At 42.0% G+C, this 24821-nt stretch overlaps 1 protein-coding gene across 5 annotated transcripts; it reads left to right on the forward strand.

Annotated features, from left to right (window-relative positions):
* Positions 1–329: 329 nt before the first annotated feature.
* trappc8 (trafficking protein particle complex subunit 8) lies at positions 330–24514 on the forward strand. Of its 5 annotated transcripts, none has more exons than XM_080032922.1 (30): positions 330–616; positions 2403–2612; positions 3505–3588; positions 6978–7067; positions 7627–7801; positions 8108–8261; positions 8600–8696; positions 8958–9229; positions 9594–9709; positions 9817–9967; positions 10522–10622; positions 10808–10913; positions 11423–11554; positions 11886–12110; positions 12223–12328; positions 12827–13021; positions 13183–13343; positions 13465–13542; positions 14064–14169; positions 14470–14627; positions 15115–15548; positions 16105–16261; positions 16391–16487; positions 19762–19830; positions 19930–19988; positions 21709–21897; positions 22270–22371; positions 22523–22662; positions 22817–22906; positions 23179–24514. In XM_080032922.1, the coding sequence occupies exons 1-30, from the start codon at positions 460–462 to the stop codon at positions 23411–23413; spliced, it is 4446 nt and encodes a 1481-aa protein (XP_079889048.1). In that variant the 5' UTR covers positions 330–459; the 3' UTR covers positions 23414–24514. The 5 variants fall into 5 exon arrangements, with proteins under 5 accessions (XP_079889048.1, XP_079889049.1, XP_079889050.1 ...); XM_080032923.1 differs by having other exon boundaries at positions 13468–13542; XM_080032924.1 differs by having other exon boundaries at positions 8961–9229.
* Positions 24515–24821: the final 307 nt, after the last annotated feature.

A 24821-nucleotide genomic window follows, 5' to 3' on the forward strand; every position in this document is an offset into this window, starting at 1 on the left:
CTATAACAGCCATAATATGGTGTATTTTCATTTATGTTTAGATGTTTTTTCTTAGCTACTTGCTGATCTATTCTATTGTTGTTTTTTTCACATTTTGTGGGTTCAATAAGCCTACCAATAACATAATAATTAACTTGGCACACTTTAAATAAAATCATTTGGTCTTTTCTGAAGTTCCCTTACCATATTTTCTTGGGCTCTCGCGTTACATCCATGGATGGATGACATGATGTCATTTCAGCACCCGGCAGAAAAAAGGGAGGAGGAACTGGGTGCTGGCTGTCACGCGTCACCTGACTGTCTCAGCTCCACACAGGAAGTTAGCTGGCGAATTCAACATGGCTGTTGTCTGCAAATAGAGGAGGGAGTATTTCTCAGCAATGAAGTAGTGGGGATTTCTCTAACTGTTGAACAGTCGCCTCAGTTTGCCGTGTTAGCTGGTGTTGACACGGATCCGCCATGGCCCAGTGTGTGCAGTCCGTGCAGGAGTTCGTCCAGGACTCGTTCGTCCCAATGGTAGCCGTGCTATGCAGCGACGAGGCGGAGAGAGTGACCCGCAAGAACAACCTGAATTTCGCTGAGCTGCTGAGGCCTTTCTGCAGGCTAACGTCCGAAGGTAAGAGCAGCTTTTTCTAGTCCGCCTTGACTTTCTAATGTAAGTGTCACTGCTGTCACAAGCTGAGGGTTTGTGCCCTACCTAGCATCGTTAGCCTGACAGGGTTAAGGTTGACGTTAGCTCCATGCTAACAGCCCGGCTAACTGACCGGGTTTTGACGGTTGTGACTAAGCAGCTGTCAGGAGGGGAAATGTAGTCCACACCTGACAACTGAGAGGGCCGAGTGACACCTGACCACCCAGACAATGTAAGCTGCTCTCCAGGATAGCTTTCATACGGACAGTTAACTATTCAGTCGACGCTGTATTAACAGACCGAACCGAACAAGAATTAGCTGAAGTAGAGAGCAGGCTAATTGGCTAATGGGCTTTGGTTGCATTCAAAACATGTAGGCTAACTTTAAATCAATAGCCAATATGCACACCGTGTCTCAAACAGTTGTAAACATTAGGCTCAATGGAGATGAGCTTCGCTTCGCCTCGCCTGGACAGTAGAAAAGACAGAAAGCTGCTGCAGGCAACACTGACATTTTCCAACAGCTTGCAGTGGGCAACACAAGAAGTCATGAATACTCAAATCAGATCCCTTAATTCCTGTGTACCATCATATCAGTTTTGTCGTATGATCTAGCTCAGATGCCTCTCACATTAAAGACATTCGAAACATGAGTAGAGGAACACTGACAAAACTGGACAATAGTTTTATTGATCTGTCAGACAAAACTGTCAGGACTTCTCATATATGCTGTAGAGTCCATATTTGTAAAACACTGATCCAAACACTCAAAAGTGGTGTTGGCATTTCTGGAGAACGCTTGTTGTCATAGGCTAATCACTCTTTGTCTAAATCGGTGAATATATCCTCAAGAAACGCTACCTATACGTTTGTGTGCTGAAAAAAGAGTTGGTGTTAATAGTAATACAGAGCCTAGGCTCTGTAAACGTTTAAGTACACAAAGGGTATGTAAACAAAGGGGGCCACTGTATCTAGCAACAGGCCCGTTAGATAGATAGATGGATAGATAGATAGATAGTTACATATTTTTTGTATTAAAAAGGCAAAATACGGTGGTGTGGTGGATGGAGCGCGTACCGTGTCGGCTCCGGCCTTTGTTGCAGTGTTCGTGGGTTCGGGTCTGACCCGTGGACCTTTACTGCATGTCATCCCCCCTCTCTCTGTCTCCCCATTTCAACTCTGTACTATCTAATAAAGCTTGAAAATGCCAAAAAATAATCTTAAAAAAAATAAATAAATAGGCAAAATAAATATGATTGACAAGTTTGCAAAACAGTTTGTAAACTTTTCAAGCAAGAAGGCATGCACTGGCAGTCCAACTAAATGTGTAATTGAGTTGGACTGTGTCTTTACAGCCTGAGCACACGATGAGGTATGAACGTCTATCCATAACCTTGGTAGTATAGTACTTTGACCCAAATCATAGATGGATAAATCTTCCTAACTCAGTGTCCATCTTTGTTCTTTGTGCTTTAATGTCTTTTCCCATTGAATGATGTTTGCTTAGTTATCATGCAGATGGCTCAGTAGTCCACACATGAAGTCTGCTAGGAACTAGGAGCAGAAATACACACAAGAAATCTTTTGAGAAATGTTTGCTGTTTTAATACATTAAGTTCTTCATCAGTTAGACAGATGAAAAGTGGCACACGTTGACTAACATCATATACATACATTTCTCACGAGGCTCCTCCAGACATCAGCCACATTTGTGATTTGAGATATTTAATTATCCTGGACAACGTTTTTCTTGTCGTCTTTTGTTTTCTAGGTCACATTCGGGACCCCAACAACCAGGTGCAGGTTGTGAAAAACCTGCGAATCTGCGTCAACAATGTGTCGACCAGTCCAAACACAGCATCTGCTGCCCTCAACCCCGCCCAGCGCCGCCTGCTCAATGAAGTGGTGTTGTCCTGCCAGTCACCAGAGGGTGCTGCGACCAACGTCATCACGGCAGGACACTATGACCTCAATTTCAGTGGTAAGACCCCGAGATGGAAAGATAGACAGCTTCTTTAAGGTTGATGGCCATTTTAATATTTGATGGTTTAGAAAAAAAAGATATGTGGAGAAGATACTGTAGATGTTGGTCGATATAAGTGTTTTAACAGAAACGCTCTGCACACACAAACCTTCATGATAAGGATGCTTTACTTTTGGTTAATGAAGAACAAGTTCTATTTATCTGTTAACAAGTAAAGACCGTCTGCCAACGATTACACTGATTGTCATGAGCCAGAGGGAGACAGATCTCCAAAAGAAAGCTGTGCATCCGCCATAACGTTATGCAACAATGTTACATGAGCAGCCGCGGCATCACAATGTGTGGGTTGATAAGTGGAGGAGGAAGTATTAAGATCCTAAAAGAAGCAACTACAATAATGAAATACTCCAGTAGAAGTACTGAAACGAGACGTCTTCTATACTCGACTAATAACTGTACTGCACTCTACATAAGAGTGAATGTATTGAATATTTTTCGCTTTGGTTTTTTATGCTTATTAGACAGTCCCTGCGCTTTCGTGTCACATAGAGAGCTTATAATTAATCAAGCTAAGCGGATGCTTTGTTTCAGTAAAAATTGGATTGTTGCCCATTGTCTGCCTTACGACTATGGCAAAGATGCATTGTTTGTGTTTTTATAGCGTTTTGCTTATGAGTTGTTGGTCCCGGAAGTTAGAATCTGTCAATAACTTTCTAACTGTATCACAGTCTTGAACTGTCGAGCTTATTTTAGACATTTTTCTCAAAGTGTGTGATATAAATAAAATAAAACACACACATTTTTTTTTTCTCTCCCGTGGCCCTAATAATTTTCAGAGTAAATAAGATGTTGCTAACATGGGCCCCGACTCTCTGCTTCCGCCTATCAGATCAATCTCTTAAAGCTAGCCTCCCCTGGTACAGTGCCTGGAGAGAAACACTGTTGGATGTCAGCTCCTCCAACAACTACACAGGTATCATTGTCTCCCGGCTGATGTGTGGGTAGCTATTATCCTCTGGGCACCTCGCCCTGCTCCTCTCCCTCTAGTTTCCAGTAGCTGCACTGTCTCGTGGGTATCTCTCCCTGCTGTGTGTCACAATGTGGTGGGTGTTTGTTTTGTGTATTTGAAGTTACTAGAAGTTTGAAATAATAATTGGGTATTTTTGACCTGGGGCCAGTTGTATAAACAATCAAACCCATACTTCAGAACGAGCATTCACATCGTTTTGATACAGCTAGCTGTGGGTGAAGAAGTACAGAGGTATTTAATTAAGAGGTGATGTCATCTGATATAAAAAAAATCTCATGTTTATGCTAGTTCCCAACTTCCCTGAAAATATAATTTTTTCTTAATTTAAAATGTCTTATGTCAAGCATTATAAACTGGATTTCTAAAGTATATTTTAGTGTTGATTTGGATCATTCCTTTAATTTGCATGGGAGAGCCATCATTGACCCTGGTAAATTATACTTTTATTTTTTCCTCAGTTGGGAACTACTTTGTAAGTCTTTTATTCTTTTTCAAGATAGTTGCTACTGATGAATTGTTGATCCTCTTTCTCATGTTTAATAATGATGATTGCCCATTATGTTTAACAGGTACATGATTGAACTAATAGACCGTTACCGTGTGTAACAGTTGCATGTAATGACAGCTCTTCTGCAGCTGCTGAAGACCTCCGTTAATCTGAATTTGCACTGATAATTACTTAACAGAACCAGCTGTGTGCAAGGATTAATATATTTGACAACAGTCATGCACCCACTTTGTGCATAAACAGCTTTATCTGTGAATCGACCATCAACCTAGTTTTCCTTGGTTTGCTTTACTGTAATTAGTTCTGTAACTTTATTGGCGACCATTCTTCTATACTATAGATCAGTGTCATAACTTCTGTCCCCTGTCAATGCAGGAAATTAATTGTTAAGTAATTGAATTTGGGGTCAAAGTTCAACTTATTCGGACCAAACTTTTGTACAACTTGGCAGAATGTCACGATAGTGCACAGTCTATTAGGAATAATAAAATCATAAACATCATGGCTGTGCTGGCAGGGACGGTCACAAAATAACTAAGTAAACTCTGTTTCAACTGGGAGCCACCGAGTTCACACGCCCTTGAAGTGATTATTTTATAAATGATGGATTTCAAATTTTTAAAAGTTTACTGTGGACATTCATTGAGAAACAGCATTTGGATTAATTAAAGAGAGTGCAATCCGTCGAGCTGCTCATTAATTCTTTATTGAGGTTGATTACAGGAAAGTTGCTTAATGTTATCACTTATCCCTATACAAGTGCAAGTATACTGAAAAAAATATGTTTCGCCTGTATTTTTGTAACCAATGCCTATATGAAGTATGCAGAAGAATGTTTTCAATATTGGTGTACAGTGCATATCTTTCCAAATTGATATTCATGATTTATAATTCTGTTATTGCAGAATGCTTTATTTAAATTGTGTTGCATTATGTATTAACTAGTGCTGTCAGTTTAACGCGATATTAACGGCGTTAACGCAAACCCATTTTAACGGCGTCAATTTTTTTATCGCGCGATTAACGCTCGTCATGGCCTAGGAAATGTTGTGGTTGTTGTTTCACATGCTGTTGTATCAACTATTAATGTTAGAACAACTGAAACACCACAAACTATTCATATGGCTCGAAGGTAAGTTACTGTCAATTCAAACGGAACATGTCCTACAGCGTAATTTCACAATAAAATAATTTAACTGGCAAAACGGCGAAACGTCAAGTCAATTCTGACTTTTATTTTGAAGCAGAAACCGGAACCTAGCACTTCCTAGCTCAGCTACGCGTACCTTCACTAGTCTTCCGTGTGTGAGTCTGGGACCTCGCGGAAACGAACAGTAAAGAAAGCCTGTAATTTGTTAGTCCTACTTATAACCCTGCACGCACACCAAAACCTCCATGAATGTTAGTGGCAGCCGCCAGTCATTCATTTTCACTTTAGTTTTCGCTACGAAGCCTCGGCTGCAGCAGCACCATGGCAACCACCTGCACGCAGGAAGTGTGTCCACTCCATACACAGTCTGAAATAAGCCGTGGATGAAAGACTCCCAAAACATTTAGGCCTACAACAACCAGTTTAATTTAGCTTTAATACTTATTTGTTTTATATATCCTATGTTGTTTTATGGTTTGGTTTTTAAATAAAAAAAAAAAGTTCCAATATGTTTGTGAATGCTGTTCTAGGGGTGGGGGGGGGGGGGGGGGGGGGGGGGGGGGGGTTATATAGCCTATTGTTATTTGCACTGAATTGCAAGTTGTGATATTGTAGAAGAAATAGGCTACACTGAATTACAATGGTGTAGACATCATTGTAATTCAGTGTATTTCTTCTTTAATATCATAATCAGAATGGGTGTGATAAGAGCATAAAGAAATCAAGGGACAGGCTAGAAGTAATACAAATGCGATTAATCGTGATTAATCGCGATTAATCGCGAGTTAACTATGACATTGATGCGATTAATCGCGATTAAATATTTTAATCGTTTGACAGCACTAGTATTAACACAAATTATGGAACATAGATTCATCAAAAATCATTAAGAATCAAACTATAATCACGAGATCCGTCAGTGTAACACTGTTCTAATTCTGCTCTTTATTTCAATGCCATTTGTTTTTATGAAGCCACAACAACCCTTTATAACAGAAGAGGCAGTATGATTGATAATTAATTAAGCAAATTCTCCTGCATTACTCTTCTTTTTTATTTCCTTCTTTCCTGTGTGTGGTTTTCTTTTTGCTTGTTGTGCATTCAATAAATAGATTGAAAATTGACACAAATGAAGGTAGGGACTCAAGGGAACTTGACATGCAACCAAGGACTAACTGCATCAATGAAGGTTCACGGTCGGCATCTTTACTCTTAGACAACCAGCCGCCGCCATCTTTCTTTTTATTGGTGATGTTATAGCCAATACGTACATGTTTGATCATTCTTCATGCAATCAAAGTTCAATGTGTATTTTTTGCCTTTACAAATTCAGGTTTGGCATTTTCTTTCACTTCTGTTTTTGTGTAGAAAAATGAAGAAACCCTTTAGTGTTCATTGGTAAAAAGATATGATGAACAGACACTTATGGTGTTGCTTTTTACATATATTATTATTATTATTTTTTAATTAAAGCCACAATTGTAAAATTTGCTGTTACTTGCACATGCAAATGGTCTGAAAGCAACACATACTGTAGATTGCACCAATTTTGATTGGGATGGTTTTATTTTTCACAAAATGAAAGTTAAAGTAATGTACAAGAAACAAGTGCACATGTTGTATTGTTGTCTGTTGAATGAAATCCTCTATCTCATGATGTTCTTGTGTCTCTAGCGACCACGCCCTGGTTTGAAACCTACAGGGAGAACTTCCTGCACTCTATGCCTGCGTCCGAACATGAGTTCCTCAATCACTACCTGGCCTGTATCCTTCCCACAAATCTAGTCGCTGGTCTTAATTAGCTACCACGTTCTTATCTCCAGTAGCACAGTGTCCTGGTTCAGTGATATCAGTCGTGGCATAGGCTCAATACAACTGTGTGTGTGTGTGTGTGTGTGTGTGTGTGTGTGTGTGTGTGTGTGTGTGTGTGTGTGTGTGTGTGTGTGTGTGTGTGTGTGTGTGTGTGTGTGTGTGTGTGTGTGTGTGTGTGTGTGTGTGTGTGTGTGTGTGTGTGTGTGTGTGTGTGTGTGTGTGTGTGTGTGTGTGTGTGTGTGTGTGTGTGTGTGTGTGTGTGTGTGTGTGTGTGTGTTATTAACAAACTCAAGCAGAATATGCACTGTTCTGTCCCTCTGAATTTTTTATTTTTCATGTTCATCTACAATCTTACCGCATGTAAGAAGAAGTCAATTGAGTTTGTCAGTATCATCTTAATTGGGCGATTATATCATTTTCACTGTTAAGTAGTTCTAGTAGTCCTCTCCTTGTGGCCTATAGCTCATCAACCATAATGCTTGTAGTGTCCTTGACGCCGTGGTCCTGACAGGCCTGCTGGTGGTGTCGTCCTCTGAGGCAGTCCCTGTGGAGCAGTTCCTCAAGCTTTCCCAGGAGCAGCACAGGATCCAGCACAGTGGAGACTACACTAACCCGAAGTGGTTCATCCCCAACACGCTCAAGTACTACGTCTTACTGCACGACGTCAACGAGGGGAATGAACAGAGGTACTGAAAGAAGCTTCACTGTGTTCATGTAGGCATTTTCTGAGGGCGCTGCCAGTTCTTTCTGTATTGTTTTTGTACAATATTTGTCTATTATCGGTTAAAAAATTATGAATGAATAGACTCTTAGTTTTATCATTTTATTTGGCTACTTTTTAAAAGCATTAATGCATGCAAGCAGTGAAATGTTAAAAAAAAAATGCTTTTGAGGAGTATTTGAAAAATAAATGAGTGATGCTGTTGCATTGTTTGCGTTTTGGCAAGAGTTATCAGTTTTGTGTTTGATTTGTGAACCTCCTTCCTCTCCAGGGCAGATACAGTGTATGAGGATATGAAACAGAGGTACGGCTCTCAGGGCTGCTACCTGTTGAAAGTCAACTCTCGCACCCTCTCGGCTGAAGACGATGAACAGATCCCAGACCCCTGGAGTCAATACCTGCACAGGAATAATCTGCATAACCAGGTAAGCACTTTCAAATCCGTCACTTATTCCAGTCCTGCACTGTGCCTTTGCTAGCCTGCAGCAAATGTGTATTTTAATAATTTATTTCATCTTGTTTCGAAGCAAGAAATCATCTGTAGGGTTTTGAGTAAATGTCGTTTCCCCCCCCCACAAATACACTTGACTAAAGTTCAGCAGTCAAACTGACTCAATCTATTGGAGGGGGAGATTCTGTATAAACACTTTTGCTGTCAGTACAAATATATTCAGTTGGATTCTGTCACAGCATTAGTGAATCATCCAAAGAATGTACCTATTATGTTGTCTGTCCAAAATGTGAATGAGTGGACTTTTTGCAGGATACGCTTGATGAAGTAGCTCCAACTGAGAACAGTCCTGCTGTTGAGAACAATATCAGTGCAGCTGAAGAAGACGCCCATCACCCAACAGACAATGGTCAGTCAATACAACGACTTTTATATTCTACATGTAGTTTTCACTTGTTTTGACAACCAATAGCCTCAAGTTTTTCTGTACTGTCTGTGTACACACATCACTTGTCTGGCCCGACAACACCAAAGCTACATACCCCTAGTCATGATCATATGGCGCCTCACTAGGAAAACCCTTCAAAACACTAAGTAAACAAGTAATATTTGGTTGGTATGATAAATAAAAGCTCTGATAAACTAATTAGAGACTGACACTGTTTCCCAGCAGATGAAGTGTCCACCAGCCTGGATTGCCATCCTCTGCAGCTGGACACAGTGAGTACAGAGGGGAGCCTGCACGCCCTCAGTGCTGTCAATGCTCAGCCCAAGAAAAGCCCCAGAGATCCAGAGGGCCTGGTCGGAGGAGGAGGAGCAGGCAGCCACGGGGCATGTCTGACCCTCAACGACCACGACCACATCAGACAGTTCATCCAAGAGTTCACCTTCAGAGGCCTGCTACCACACATAGAGAAGAACATCAGACAGCTCAACGACCAGGTACCACCCGCAAGTCTTTGACAATCAACATATTTAAACTTAACGTGATAAATAAGCATTGTGTCTCAAGCTCTCCAAACTTCAAAAAGTTATTCAATTCAAGCATCTCAAACAATGCAGACGTTTACAAATTACAGGACAAACCTGGATACATGAATGAAGGAACCTAACACTCACATTTACTAATCACCTACATATTTTTGCACATTTACTTATAATATTGCTACAATAACCCCCCCCCCCCTCCCCTCTCCCCAATCACCTATCAGAGCACAGTCAGCCCAGGTGGATTGGTGTTGTTCAGCCTGACTCCTGCTAAAATCCTCCCCGCAGTCATTCACATGCTCTGTCTCTCTGTCCACAGCTGGTCTCCAGAAAAGGTCTGAGTCGGTCTCTGTTCACTGCCACCAAGAAGTGGTTTGGTGGAGGGAAAGCTCCAGAGAAGAGCATCAGCGAACCAAAGAGCACGTGTGGCCTTCTGTAAGCTCCCCAGCACCACAGCAGCTATATTACATCAACGGCAATATACACAAGAAACACTGGCTGTATACACTGCTGGTTTGACCTTGTTCCTTTTATGATGTCAGATATCCCCCAGAAGCACCTGAGCTGCAGATCAGAAAGATGGCCGACCTTTGCTTCCTGGTTCAGCACTACGAGTTGGCCTACAACTGTTATCACACCGCCAAGAAAGACTTCTTGTCAGACCAGGCCATGCTTTATGCTGCAGGGGCACTGGTGAGAAGAACACACACACACTCACATACACCTTTGTATATTTCCTTATAAAGATACGGTGTCAAAAGCATTATAATTATACTTTTCTGTATCAAGCAGTGCTCTTAAATACCCAACCTAAAGCAATAAGTTGAGTATTTCAAACAAAGGTGTTTCACCACCAAAGTTCAGACAAGTTTTAAGTGAGAATATGTGACTTTGGTTGAACACTGGCCATAGCTGTGTGTAGTGTAACAGTAGCACATAATGGAAAATGAGACTTATAGAATCAGTGAACTAAGTCAGTCATTTCATTTTACCATGATATCTAACAGTAGATAACATAAGGCCACCATAAACTACTACCCATAAAACCCTTGAGTGGATTGAACTGAACACTGGCGTGTTGTATAGCTTATCAATTCAACCTTTCAGTTTGAAGACGAAGAATGTGTTCTTTCTTCTTTCAAAGGGCACATTATCTCATTCTAACTCCTGCTGGTAAAATAATAATAATGGTATTGTTTATTTTCCTCTCCCCATGTTCCACCTATTCATCCTGCCCTCTCCTGTAGGAAATGGCTGCAGTGGCAGCTTTTCTGCAGGCCGGAGCTCCCAGGCCATATCCAGCACACTACATGGACACCGCAATACAGACGTACAGAGATGTCTGCAAGTATGAACTAATTACTTCAATATCATTTCAATTTAAAGTCACTTTTTGGGGAACAGGCTATTTTGCAATTGCAGTGTCATTTAGAGGTTCACTAAAGGGAATGTTTCTTTATGCATCTCAAGGAAAGATTGAGATTCTTAGTATGTGTGTTTGGTTGGTCTTCTAAGTAGTTTTTCCCTCTGCAGGAACATGGTGCTGGCTGAGCGCTGTGCTTTATTCAGTGCTGAGATACTCAAGAGTCAAGGCAAATACTCTGAGGCTGCAGCTCTCCTCATTAAAATGACCAGCGAGGTGAGAAACCCACATCATCTTTAGTTGTACATCTGAAAACGTTTTAGGGAAGCATGTACAAATACTCCAGTAGTTCTTATGTACAACTTTGATAACTTGTGTATAAGTTGGCCGATAGTTTTTCTGTTTTATTTTTCCTTTTAAATTACTTTTCACTTTATAGTCCCATAGATATGTAGCCCATTGCCTGTTAGATGTCCAAATGCTAATTCGTGTGGCTTTTTACGTAACATTAATGACCCCATAATGAAAAGGACAAAGTTGTGCAAAAGTGAAAAAATCGATGGTTACCATCCAAGAGATAAATACCATCATGCACTGCAACAAAGAAAAACATGTGTAAATGCAACTGTCAGTCGTGAGTCTAGAGGCCTCCATAAACTATATTCCATTTTAATGTGTATGGATGGATTAATTCATAGAAGTAGAATTATCAAGAACCATTGCAGTGAATTAATTATTATATGATATTAATGTTTGGACCTTTTTTATGTAACTTTTTCGCCCAGGACTCTGACCTGCGTAGTGCTCTGCTGTTGGAACAGGCCGGCCACTGTTTTATTAACATGCGGAACCCTATGGTGCGAAAGTTTGCCTTCCATATGATCCTGGCTGGTCATCGTTTCAGCAAAGCAGGACAGGTGATTCTTTCAACCATCACTGATCTACAGTATCATGATTATCATGCCTGTTATCTGTTATAGCCAACGTTTTTTGATAGAATTTCTAGATATAGAAAGTCTGCCTCCTACTACCGTCCGTGTCACTCTGATCAGGCTTCACCATACTGTTTGATTGATTTATTGTCAGTGTTATAGAAGATGCAATACATTAGAGGATTCTGAAAGAACAACGAGATAGACACTTAATATGGAGTGAGTTGTGGTTTCAGTGATCCATTGTACAACCTGACTAATGGCCTGACTAATGGGCCATCTAAATACAACTTTTCTTGTCCTGACACCTCCGCAGAGGAGGCACGCCCTGCGCTGCTACTGCCAAGCCATGCAGGTGTACAAGGAGAGGGGCTGGTCTTTGGCGGAGGACCACATCAACTTCACCATTGGCCGTCAGTCCTTTACACTTCGTCAGCCAGAGAATGCTGTAACAGCCTTCAGAGAGATCCTGACCAATGACAGCAGGCAGACGGCAACACAGCAGGGCGCCTTTCTTAGAGAATATCTCTATGTTTACAAGGTAACTACAGTGGGTGACCATGTCTGTATGCTAAAATCTCTGACTTAACAGGATATACTGTATTGTGTCTGTCACTAACATCTCCATCTGTGTGTGTGTGTGTGTGTTTTAGAGTGTAATAGGGGGAAATGAAGTCAGCCTCCCCGAGCTGCCTCTTCCCTGCATCCACAGTTCTGCAACAAGGGTCTACTTTGGACATGAACGCCGCCTTGCAGAAGGTAACACTGTGATTCTTTATTTTTTATCTCCTCCGAGCCTAACTAATTAAGAGCCGATATGTCCTTTAACCCTTGACCATTTGTTTTGGGTTCATGCTCACGGCTTGCCATGCATCATACACACAGATACACCAATTAGAGTCACAGCTCAGCTGAGAACTTACTGTTCGGATATGCACATGCTTGCTGATGCAAATTTATTGTCGAAGAACATTTAAGGATGGAAATGATGTTGATAATATTGAGTGTCCCTTGTGCTTATTATGGTAATTTGCTTCAACACAAAATATTTTTCGAGGTCTATCAATGATGCAGCCTATGAAAGAAAAAGAATAGTTTTTTACGTTCTCTCCTTCTTTCTGCCCCATATTGAGCATCAGGCGCCAAATTTTGGATAGATAGATAGATAGATATTTTGTATTACCATTCTTATTATATTGAATAGTAATCATGTGTCATGTGATCATGTGTTTAATTGTAAGTATCTGATGTGTGCAGGAGAAAAGCAGGCAGCCACTCATGTTTCCCTGGACCAGGAGTACGATCAAGATTCGGCAGCCATGTGGTGCCACCTAGAGGAGCAGCTTGTGGCTTCAGCCAACCGAGGGATTAACCCAGCAAACTTCCAGCCCACCCAATGCTGCCTCAACAGCCAGACGGACAACCTGCGCTACCCACAGGCTGTGGTGGAGGGTAAGAGATTCTCAGCCAACACAGGCAAACAGCATTAATAATGGTACCTGGACTCTTCCCTAGTACTAGGGAAGTCCACGTTGAGATTCAGTCTGAAAATAGCCCTGCACCCAATTGTGCCTGCTCACTGTACAGCCCTCTTTCTGTCTGTGTTTCTGCAGAGCCAATCATAGTGGAGGTGGTGTTCAGAAACCCTCTGAAGGTTCCTCTGGCTCTGTCCAACCTCTCACTCCTCTGGAGGTTCACTGAAGAGGGTGTGTCTCCATCAGAGGAGACGGCAGAAGAGTCGGCCATTACTAATGAGGAGACCCTCGCTCAAGGGGTGGGCAACCTGGGAACATGTTGTCTTAAATTGTGATTTCTAATCAATTTGATGGATATATGCAATAGTAAAAACCAAAACGTAAGATTTTCATGGTCTTTTTGATATGCGTTTACTTTAGCAGATGACACAGAAAGATGACATTGTCACCACTGAGGTTATCCCTGACTTTCCTATGAGCCCAGAGGAGACCAAAACGGTAAGGAAAGCGTCTTGATGAGCAAGCTCTGATGATTTTATCTTGTCATCTACCAGCAGACATGAGTGCAAGTGTGTGATGGATGTGTAGAAGAGTGTAGATCAGCAAATTGATTATCTGCATTTTGTTATTAAAATTTATCTTGTGGATTTTTTTTTTTAGCATTAGTGGAGTCAAGCTATTAGCACTGATGATTTATCAAAAGTATATTCTCTCTTAAGTTACACTTGTCTGGAAGAGCTGGAAACATCTCATCAGTTGTGACCTTCATGCTAAATAAGCTGTTATGCTTTTCCATTACTTTTTATGACTTAACCAACACATAGCAAGTAAAAAAAGTTTACACACACAAGAAATTAGATTACTCAGAAGAAAATAGTCTGCATGCTGTATTAACTGTTGATGTGCATTTACACTGGTCATAAAAATCCATCAAGAGCATTCAAATGATTGTGAAATTCACGAGACTTCTAGCTGAAGAAAAATCTAGTAATATTGTGTTGTGTGACCTTTGATCTCAGGCTCGACTCAGGTTGCTGCCTCACAGAACGGGCCAGTTGAACATCGTGGGTGTGGTGTACAACTTGGCTGAAGCTGCTGATGGAGAGACGGCTCCCAACACTGAAGGTAATGCACGCACATTGTATCAGCTGATACTTGCTTTAGTTATTATTGGCTACTTTAGTATCACTTCATTCAAACTTTGGTGTCAGTATAGATGTCATTTACCTTTGGTTTTGCTTCCGTTATGGACTATTATCGGAGGATCCAGAACAAATGTGTTGCTGACAGATGACAGCTATTAATTTCTATTAAAAAAAATATACATTAATTAAAGAATAAAGGGATCCAAATGACGGATCATTGAGATGTTTTTGTGTGTTTTCCTTCCAAACTAACTGGTTGCGGATTGTCCCTTGTCTACAGGCCAGCAGACGTTGGAGTTAATGGTTGTTCGTGGCAGACAGGAACTGAAGATCCAGGGCCCTCGACTCAATGTGACCAAAGAGGACAAGATGGAGGTTCGACATGGTCCTGATCATCGCCTGGATCCCGTCATCACACCACCCATGCCCCTAATGGAGGTACTACTGACTCACTGACTGTAAACACACCCATCCCATCCTGCAAGCGTTATTCCTTGGACTGTTTGTGAAGAGTATCATCCCACCAAATTATTATTTTTTTAAAATCTTATCAGATCAAACAATTTTGTATGTCTTGACACGCTCTTCAATTTGTGACCATTGAATTTAGCGGACATCTAAGTGAATTTCCTACTGTCAACCAAGCCAAGGAAGGAAATTAAGCTCCTCCAGATAGTCAAACCTAGCTTTGGTTTGTAAAGTGATTTCAAGAACACTGTAGAATGTTCTTTTCCTCTCATCTCTGACAGATGTGGCTGGTCTCCTTTTTTATGAGTTTAAGTTCATTGCTTTTCTGTTCAAAGGGCGGAAAGTGCTTAACCTTTTTACCAAAAGTGTCCTCTCCAAACCGAAATCCCTAGATTATAGAGTGAGGTAGTTTGGCCAATCCTGCCTGTTTATCAAACTGTGTGTGTTTGTGTTTCAGGTCTTCTTCCTGCAGTTCCCCACTGCTCTGCTGTGTGGTGAGATCAGAAAGGCCTACGTTGAGTTCTGTAACGTGAGTTGTGTGGCTCTGCGCGGCCTCCGAGTGGTGTCAACACACCCCGATTTCTTCACCTTCGGCAGCCAGACCTCTTCTCCCCTCACGCCCCTCAGCCCGACCTCGGCTGAGAACTGCTCTGCCTATAAAACCAAGGCGGCGCCCTGCCAGCCGGGCTCAGTGGCGTCTGAGACTTTGGTTTCGCCCAAGGAATTCAGCCGGCCGTCCGGTGTGATGGAGATCCCGATAGAGGGCGGCACGCTGCAACCGGGGGAGTCCATCCAGCTGCCTCTCTGGCTCAGAGGACCAGACCAGGAGGGAGTCCATGAAATCAACTTCCTCTTCTACTACGAGAGCACAGAGAAAGGAAACAAAATTAGGTAAAAATTCAAAGAAAAACACAGCAAAACTGTAGGGTTTACTAAAGCCAGATCAGACAGCTATCTTCCATTTGAATTGCAGTAAACCTTCCTCATCCTCCTAACCAACAGCGTCACCAAAAAACTAGTGTTGCCATGACCCTGTAGACTGGTTTTAACCCTGAACATGGATAGCTCCAGCTTTGATTCGAGTATAATTTCAGGCTGTCACAGACAAAAAAAAACTCATTATTGAAACCGTCACAATATTGAATAAAAAGAAAATCCTGAACGTACAGTCAACAAGCTTGGTGCCCCAGCAAGTACTTTTATTTGTGAAACCTACACGTAGGGAAGAGCAGCAGCCTTTGGTAAAAGTCTGTGGGTGGGCGGTATAGCTTTGAGACTCAGCTATATGTTTAATGCAAGAGACTCTGACAAGGCTTCAAAATCTTCAGCTTCAGGTTTTGCACTGCAGGGGGTAGTACCCTTTTTCTTTTTTTGTTTGCTGCCTTGCACAACTGTAATCCTGTACCTGTCTCTGTCTGTATCTCTCTCTCTTTCTCTCCATGTGTAGTCACCGAGTGTTACGCCACTCAGTTTTTATCTGTGCCAGTCGCTCTCTGAGTGTGCAGGCGTCAGCATGCCGCAGCAGCGTTCCTTCTCATCACAGTATGGAGGACAAAGGCAGCGGTGGAACATTGGTCTTTATTGACGTGGAGAACATCAACACGGTGAGATACACAGTGTGCTACACACACCTCCAGTAAACACTTGCATTATGCAGCTTTTATCTTTTGCAGTCAAGTTGAACAACCTGCCCACTTTACTCTAACCGGCCTCCTCCTCCTCTCTTGTCCCAGAGTGAAGCTGGCGTGCGTGAGTTCCACATTGTCCAGGTGTCCAGCAGCAGTCGACACTGGCGGCTCCACAAGTGTATCAACCCAGCCAAAGATAAAGGTGCGTCTGTTGATATAAAAGTTATTAAAGGTCACATATTATGCTAAATGCACTTTTTAAATGTGTTCTAACATATCCATGGGTCCACGGTGTGCCTAGAGACTGCCAAAATATTAAAAAAACAATCTCTCCTTTTCTCACTCTCCCCCTTTCTGAAACCCCCACCCCTCCCCCCCAATATACTCCAGTCAGAATTCTCCTCGTTTCTGACCTCAAAAACTGGAAAGCCAGAAGCTTCCACTGTGCAGCCCACACCCCTATTTCTTATTGGTCCACGGCCCTGACAGACAGAGGGCGAGGCGTATCTGGCTTCGCTTCCGGACAGGGGGCGGGGGGAGCTCAAAGATTGTATATTTACGAGGGGAGCTGCAGCTCTTTTTAAAAAATAGGCCATTGTGAGATTAGCTGAACATCAGCATAGTACAGGTCCTTCTCATATAATTAGCATATTGTGATTCAATATTTTCTGTAATGTAATGATAATAATTGAACTTTCATATATTTTAGATTCATTGCACACCAACTGAAATATTTCAGGTCTTTTGTTGTTTTATTACTGATGATTTTGGCATACAGCTCATGAAAACCCCAAATTCCTATCTCAAAAAATTAGCATATCATGAAAAGGTACTCTAAACAAGCTCTTAACCCAATCATCTGAATCAACTAATTAACTCTAAACACCTGCAAAAGATTCCTGAGGCTTTTAAAAACTCCCATCCTGGTTCATTACTCAAAACCGCAATCATGGGTAAGACTGCCGACCTGACTGCTGTCCAGAAGGCCATCATTGACACCCTCAAGCAAGAGGGTAAGACACAGAAAGAAATTTCTGAGCGAATAGGCTGTTCCCAGAGTGCTGTATCAAGGCACCTCAGTGGGAAGTCTGTGGGAAGGAAAAAGTGTGGCAGAAAACGCTGCACAACCAGAAGAGGTGACCGGACCCTGAGGAGGATTGTGGAGAAGGGCCGATTACAGACCTTGGGGGACCTGCGGAAGCAGTGGACTGAGTCTGGAGTAGAAACATCCAGAGCCACCGTGCACAGGCGTGTGCAGGAAATGGGCTACAGGTGCCGCATTCCCCAGGTCAAGCCACTTTTGAACCAGAAACAGCGGCAGAAGCGCCTGACCTGGGCTACAGAGAAGCAGCACTGGACTGTTGCTCAGTGGTCCAAAGTACTTTTTTCGGATGAAAGCAAATTTTGCATGTCATTCGGAAATCAAGGTGCCAGAGTCTGGAGGAAGACTGGGGAGAAGGAAATGCCAAAATGCCTGAAGTCCAGTGTCAAGTACCCACAGTCAGTGATGGTCTGGGGTGCCATGTCAGCTGCTGGTGTTTGTCCACTGTGTTTTATCAAAGGCAGGGTCAATGCAGCTAGCTATCAGGAGATTGTGGAGCACTTCATGCTTCCATCTGCTGAAAAGCTTTATGGAGATGAAGATTGAATTTTTCAACAAGACCTGGCACCTGCTCACAGTGCCAAAACCACTGGTAAATGGTTTACTGACCATGGTATTACTGTGCTCAATTGGCCTGCCAACTCTCCTGACCTGAACCCCATAGAGAATCTGTGGGATATTGTGAAGAGGAAGTTGAGAGACACCAGACCTAACACTGTGGATGAGCTTAAGGCCGCTATCGAAGCATCCTGGGCCTCCATAACGGCCCCCACACACATCCTACCTCTACTGCGCGTCTACCTCGCGTCTGCGTCTGACTTTTTGTCACAGACTGTGAAATCAACGTAGAGCGAGCACACATCCAACCTCAGACGCACTGCTGAGGCGCGTCGGAGGCACGTCTGCAGCGACGCTCCCCTTCACCTCAGGAGGCTCGCCTATTTTTTTTCTGAGAGCAGCGCGTCTCTCTCGCGTCTCTGTGCTTTAACTGATAGAGAAATACTCTGCTGACAGTCATACCAGCAGCATTCACTCTAGTTACACGTTTACCCGGTGTGTTTATTTCAAAATAAAACATCCCTCAGTCGTATACGCGAATAATCCCTTTATTTCACGATTTAATTGTGCAATCAAAATCCGAGGGATTTAAAACCTAATTTTCAATTAGTTCTGGCATTTCATTTTTGGATAAATGACACATATAGAGATCCAATATAGTGAAGAAATAAAAAAGATCATGATGAGCGCAACAGTTTTCCGTTGCTCTATCTGTGTCTACGGCCTTCTTCTTCCCCGACCACACCCCCCTCTCTCTCTCCCGTACAAATCAGTAAAGTGATTTTTGAAATACTCTGCTGAGAGTCATATTGACTTCATACTGGCAGCTTTCGCTGTAGTTTTACCATTTCCTGGTGTGTCCCCTTCAAAATAAAACTTCCAACAAGCGAAAATATGGCAAAAAAAAATAAAAAAAATGGCAATGGGGCGCACGGATTACTGTCCAGACTCAATATAAATCATATGCATCATAGATGACATGAAAGAACTTCATTTTTAATGGGAATTATCTATGAAAACTCTATGTAGAAAGATAGGGCTTTTAGAAGCAGCGCTGCAGCAGCAGCAGCTGCTGAGACGTTGCATGTGTGTCCGAGAAAAGTCCGAGAGAGGCAGCAGTAAGGTAACGCGACGCGCTCCAGAGGTAGACGCAGGATGTGTGTGGGGGCCGTAACACCTCAGCAGTGCCACAGGCTGATTGCCTCCATGCCACGCCGCATTGAAGCAGTCATTTCTGCGAAAGGATTCCCGACCAAGTATTGAGTGCATAACTGAACATAATTATTTGAAGGTTGACTTTTTTGTATTAAAAACACTTTTCTTTTATTGGTCGGATGAAATATGCAAATTTTTTGAGATAGGGATTTTTGGTTTTTCTTTACTTTTTTGCCAAAATCATCAATATTAAAACAATAAAAGGCTTGAACTACTTCAGTTGTGTGTAATGAATCTAAAATATATGAAAGTCTAATGTTTATCAGTACATTACAGAAAATATTGAACTTTATCACAATATGCTAATTATATGAGAAGGACCTGTACAATAAATTATCTGAAAGTTTTTTTCAGCAAACAATAAAAGAAAAACGTATTAGGGACCACTAAGACCATATAATATGGTGTATAATAGAACCGAAAAGTGTATAATATGGGAGCTTTAAAATATCTCATATTGAGAAATAGATAGAAATATAACACATGCTAACAAATTGGTGAAAAACCTCACATTATTGATGGTTTCCCCAAGATAGCAAGGTAGCTTTTTGATGTCAAGGTCAATAACAGCTTCTCTCCGTCTGCCCTCTTCCCCCTCCAGACTGTAAACTCACCAGCAGAGAAAGAGCCAAGCTGTGTTTCAGAGCCACACGGTGCAAGCCCCCCCAAGGTACTGCAAAGAAACAAAATCAACAACAAACCGCTACAATCTGCTCTGAGTAGAATTGAATAAGTAACGACTTATCTGTGTTTTGTCTGTTGTTTCTAGCTACCTCGGATGCTGTAGGGAAATACACCTTTACAGACCTGAACCTGGGAAATGAACAGGTGAATTGAAGTACATTTTTTGTCGTAGGTTTCAATTGTCAGATGTGAAATATCATCTGATCTGGCTTATTTCACTTTGTCTTTGGAAACCTTTCTGGTGTTTGAGAAATACATGTGATATACTGTGAAAGCATTTTAACTAACTAACTTCTTGGCTACTTTGGGGCAGAGGGAAACATGCTGTGAAAAAAAAACACTGACATGATGTCACCACCTTTTTAAGTTGATGTGTTAGCATACCCTTGCCTATTTACACATCACCTAAGCATGGAGCGACACTGGCATTCATTTTTTGTCATATTTATCTGAACCTGATGAATGCACGTCCAAAATAAACTGTCCTTTTAGCTTAATGTAGCTGCTATTAGGGTTGCTGGACGGGTCCCGGGATTTCGGGATTCCCGTGAAATGAGTCAGTCCGGGAGTACCGGAAATTGGCCGCGGGACCCGTCCTCCCGTTTTTTTTTTTTTTTTTTCGTTTTTTTTTTTGGGGGGGATATTTTTTTAATAAGCTAAAATGAATAAAACAAAGGCTACACAATATTTTGTGTGAAATGTATTTTTTAGAAAGGCAGGCATACGAAATACCAGCGCCTCTACAATACTGAAAGTGCTGTGTCCGAGGAAGAGTCTGATGATACCCAAGAATATGCGTATCAGCCAGAGCCAAGCGAGCAGACGATGACCCAGAGCCTTACTGCACATCTGCAGCAGGCAGTCATTAGCCTCGTTAGAGATGTCGCCGTCTTGCTCAGACCTGCGCAATTATGACGCTCGGCTTGCTGAGCGCACAGCATTTTTGTTGTGCGCTCAGCAAGACGGGCTTCATAGTTGCGCAGGTCTGAGCAAGACGGCTCCAAGTCGAACGAGGCTAATGACTGCATGCAATGTCCCGAGCCAGACCAGAGGTATGGGAATGACCTCCACAAAATAATTTCAAACGAGTTTGCGCTCTTCGAGGCAACCAAAAAGCGACCCAAACACCTGCAGCAGCTCTACTCTGCACTTTCCACCATACAGCCGACGTCCGTGGAAGAAAGAGCGTTCTCGGTGTGCGGTCAGTTCGTGACAAAGCTCAGAAACAGGCTGAGCAGTGTTTCTTGAAGTCACACTTCATGAAAGTAAAAGAAAGGAAAGCTGGAAAGTAATCTTGCTTAGCGTGTCAGTTTGAATAGGCTGTTAGTTCTGTCATGTCTTATTTCACACGTTAAGAGCAATCGGTAGTGCATTTTTTGTTATTTGCCTATCCTTTGGAAAATATTCAATTTAAACTGATTTCGTTCATAGAAATAAAAATAGATTGTTTGAAATACATTTGTTCGCCAAACACCGTTTTTTGGCCATGCTTTGATATTGAACCTCTGTGAAACATTTTTCGTATTTTCTTCATAAAAACACCGTTTTCAATAGGCCTATTTAACTTCTGGAAAATATTTTGCCTAATTTGAATGGCTTTTCTTCATGTTATTTAAGTAGAAATAAAACGTGATGTAATATAGCCTTGTTCTGCTGCATTTATTTATCTATTGGCATTGATTTAGTCCCATTAAAGTAGTATTAAAGGGCAATAATGGTTTCAACGGGAAATCCCGGGAAATCCCGTGAGGAGCTCTGAAATCCCGGGATTTGAAAAGGGGCCATTTCGGGAAATTTCAGCAACCCTAGCTGCTATGGGAAGTCATGGTGGTAACATTCACAGAACATCCTTGTCTCTGTGTAGATCATTAGTTCCTGTACACCCTGTGGAGACTTCTTCTTCCGCGGCTGTCCAACCCCAGACCCTGTGGCATCGGCAGGGATATCATCCAGAAGCAGGAGTCACGGACCCCCTGTGGACGCAGCCTCTGACATCACCAACATTGTCAAGAAGTGTAATGAGCTGGACCTCAACCTAATCGTCATCTGGAAGGTAACGGACAGAGACGGTGTCTTAAAGCAGAATAGGAGTAGGACTCAATATATATTTTTGTTCTATAGAAATCGCAAAAAACAAACATTTTAATCTGAATTAAATTATTCAGCGTCTCAACAAGCCACCGTATATAAGAGGTGGAAGTTGTAGCTGCTCTCACCAGCTTAAATGACGGCTGTCCACATTTTCGTAATAAGCATATTCAAGTCATTTGAGTATTTTTATGCGGTTTCATCAGCCTGAACTGTTCCACACATCAACTACATTGTAGCATTTCGTTAAAAGCTTTAATTTCACTTCGTTGAAACTCAGAATGGACAAAGTCAGTGCTCGAATTTCCAGTTTATGATGTATGTTGTTTCTGTACAGGCCTATGTGGTCGAGGACAACAAACAGCTGATTCTAGAGGGCCAGCTTCATGTGGCCCTGCAGACCATCGGCAAAGAGGCCAGTTCTCTGACCCCCAAAGAGGTACAGTATACCTAGATATGGCAGTTTTGTATTTGTAGAAATGTATGGAAAATGTGCAGGGCAGTTAGGAGGACAATATGCTACCTGAGGTCAAAGATTACTTTTCTGATGTTGTGTGCTGTAACTTTGAGTGTGTCTGTTTTTGTTTTAGGAAGCTCAGGAGATGGTGCTGCTCAAGTTTAAATCAGAGCTGCCTCCTCCAGTCGCCCTCCCCTCTGCAGAGATGTCTCAACTCATCAAAACCAACCTGCACTACCCTGAAACCTACACGCATCCGTTTGTCAAGGAGAGGTGAATGTTACAAGTCCCTACAAAGTGTTAAACATCTGACTTCCATTGGGATATACCTCTTAATTTAGCCACAGTCTGTCAGCATATTTGATTGAAAGTATAGTACTTATTGGAGTAACAGGATATTGACGCTGTTTTTCCCCTCTGTCCGAAGTCTTTGTGTGGTGCCGGTCACTCTGTCTCTGTCCAACTGTTCCTTGGCTCAAGTGGATGTCATCATAGAGTTGCGGCAAAAAAGCACCAGGTAAGATGGGTGGATAGAAGGATGATCAAGCTCATTCTTTATAAAGTAAATTTCACTGACCCAGAATGTGATGCTGCGAAATTCCAAATAAGGAAGAGTCGTATTTCATTAATGGTCTCCAAATAACCAGTTTGCGGTGAAGTGTTTGTTTTACAGTTGAAATACTTATGTTGATAACATGACTTGTATTTGATGGCCAGTTTAATACAACTTTCAATAGTCCTTCTTAAAGTGACAATATTCTGCTCTCCATCCATTCTTACCTTTTTTAGCCCAGAGTGTGCAGAGGTCCACAGCTCGTTCACCTGGGTTGGTCAGACCCAGTACAAGCTGCAGCTGAAGCCTCAGGAGGTGCTGTGCCTGACCCTGCAGGCCTGTTTCCTCCAGGCAGGAGTCTACAACCTAAACACACCGCGGGTCTTCGCTAAGCCGGCCCAGCAGGGCGCCATGTGTGAGACCAGTCAGCAGACGGCCAGTCCTGCTCTCATAATCATCAACAACGCCTGAGCCGAGCATCACAGACTTTGTGGAACACACAAACTTTCATGACTAATACTGAGCAGCAGGAAAAACAGATGTTTTTGTACCAATTAGTAAAAATAGGAAATGATTTTATTTAAAACAAAAACATACAGTTTATAGAGATTGGTGAACTGGTGTAACAGATGAAGTGGTCAGACGGTTTATTGACCTAAGAACTATTTAGTTTCATCAGCCAGGCCATCAAAGAGTTTCACTTGCATGTAACTTTTTCCATACAAGGCCCTCATTTTAGGAAGGTAAAACCGCCCTCCAATCCTCCATCACCTCTGTTTAACCCACCTGTGTTTGAAACACAACTAAACCTGGTTCATGTGGTAGTCAGGTGCAGGTGTTCGACCAGAGTTTTTATTTTTTATCCAAAACCTTTAAGCAAAGTCGGGGACAAAGCTGTGCACTCATTTGGAACTGTGTGTGTGTGTGTGTGTTCACATCAATGGGGTACAAGTCTGTGTGTTCGGTCCAGTTTAGCTGGACTAACGAGGTCTGCTGTAACTGAAAACATGTTCACTCTGCATATATACTGAACTCTGGAGAAACCAGAAATCAAAACCATTTTCTGAATGGACTGTGCAGTAGTTTTTGAAATGTCAGTTACTGTTAGATTCAAACAAAAGCTGTTTACATCCTGAATATTGTACACACCTCACAACTCTGCCATCTTTTTATTGTTGAGTCCGCGGCTTCGGGGGACCTCCATTCTCCTAAAGCCCTTGGCAAGAGGCTGACTACAAGGATCCCGTCTTACTGCCCAGACTACCCATAATGCCTCATGTGCATGTGGTTGAATTTCTAGAGTCCAGCCTATCCAATCAGCATTACCTCCCCACTCCCCCTCTTCCTGTGTGTTCAACCTCATTATATTATGATTGAGCTCTTGTATGCAATGACTGGACAGCTTTTCTGAAAATCATGTATTATATTTATATAACAAATTGGATGTAAATAGAAAATAAAAATGTAACTAATGATACTGTATATACTGTAAGAGACTGTGATATATGTGTGGGGAAATTTGACATGTATAAGACCTAGAACTGTCATAACACTATAAAGTATATGCAATTAGAAAACATACTGCTTTGGAAAATATCAGATATACTGGTAAAAGACTGAATTATTGTTGAATTACAGTTTCCACAATACAGGTCTGGATACAGAGTGCTGCAGTGTGTCTGTGCAGTACAGTAAGAGAACAGTAGCCTGAATGCTGGAACCTTTTTGTGAGGGGATCTATGGGAAGTTACTAAATTATTTTCCTTAATAGGGCTAATAGAACAGTATTTGTGCACTTTTGTTTGTGTAAATAATGTTCCTTACTTGTGAACATATCTTATTTTAAAGCATTTAGCTGCACTTAACTCGTAATGTGCTC

The sequence above is a fragment of the Ammodytes marinus genome (genome assembly GCF_949987685.1).
Source record: "Ammodytes marinus genome assembly, chromosome: 8".
Taxonomy (NCBI): Eukaryota; Metazoa; Chordata; class Actinopteri; order Uranoscopiformes; family Ammodytidae; genus Ammodytes; species Ammodytes marinus.

Bases quoted from the DNA above. Each gene is read 5' to 3' on its own strand.
- trappc8 (XM_080032922.1), top strand. From the start codon at position 460: ATGGCCCAGTGTGTGCAGTCCGTGCAGGAGTTCGTCCAGGACTCGTTC. The intron at 8,697-8,957 runs GTCAGTCAATAC...ACTGTTTCCCAG, and splicing joins CCATCACCCAACAGACAATG to CAGATGAAGTGTCCACCAGC. The intron at 10,914-11,422 runs GTGAGAAACCCA...TTTTTCGCCCAG, and splicing joins TCATTAAAATGACCAGCGAG to GACTCTGACCTGCGTAGTGC.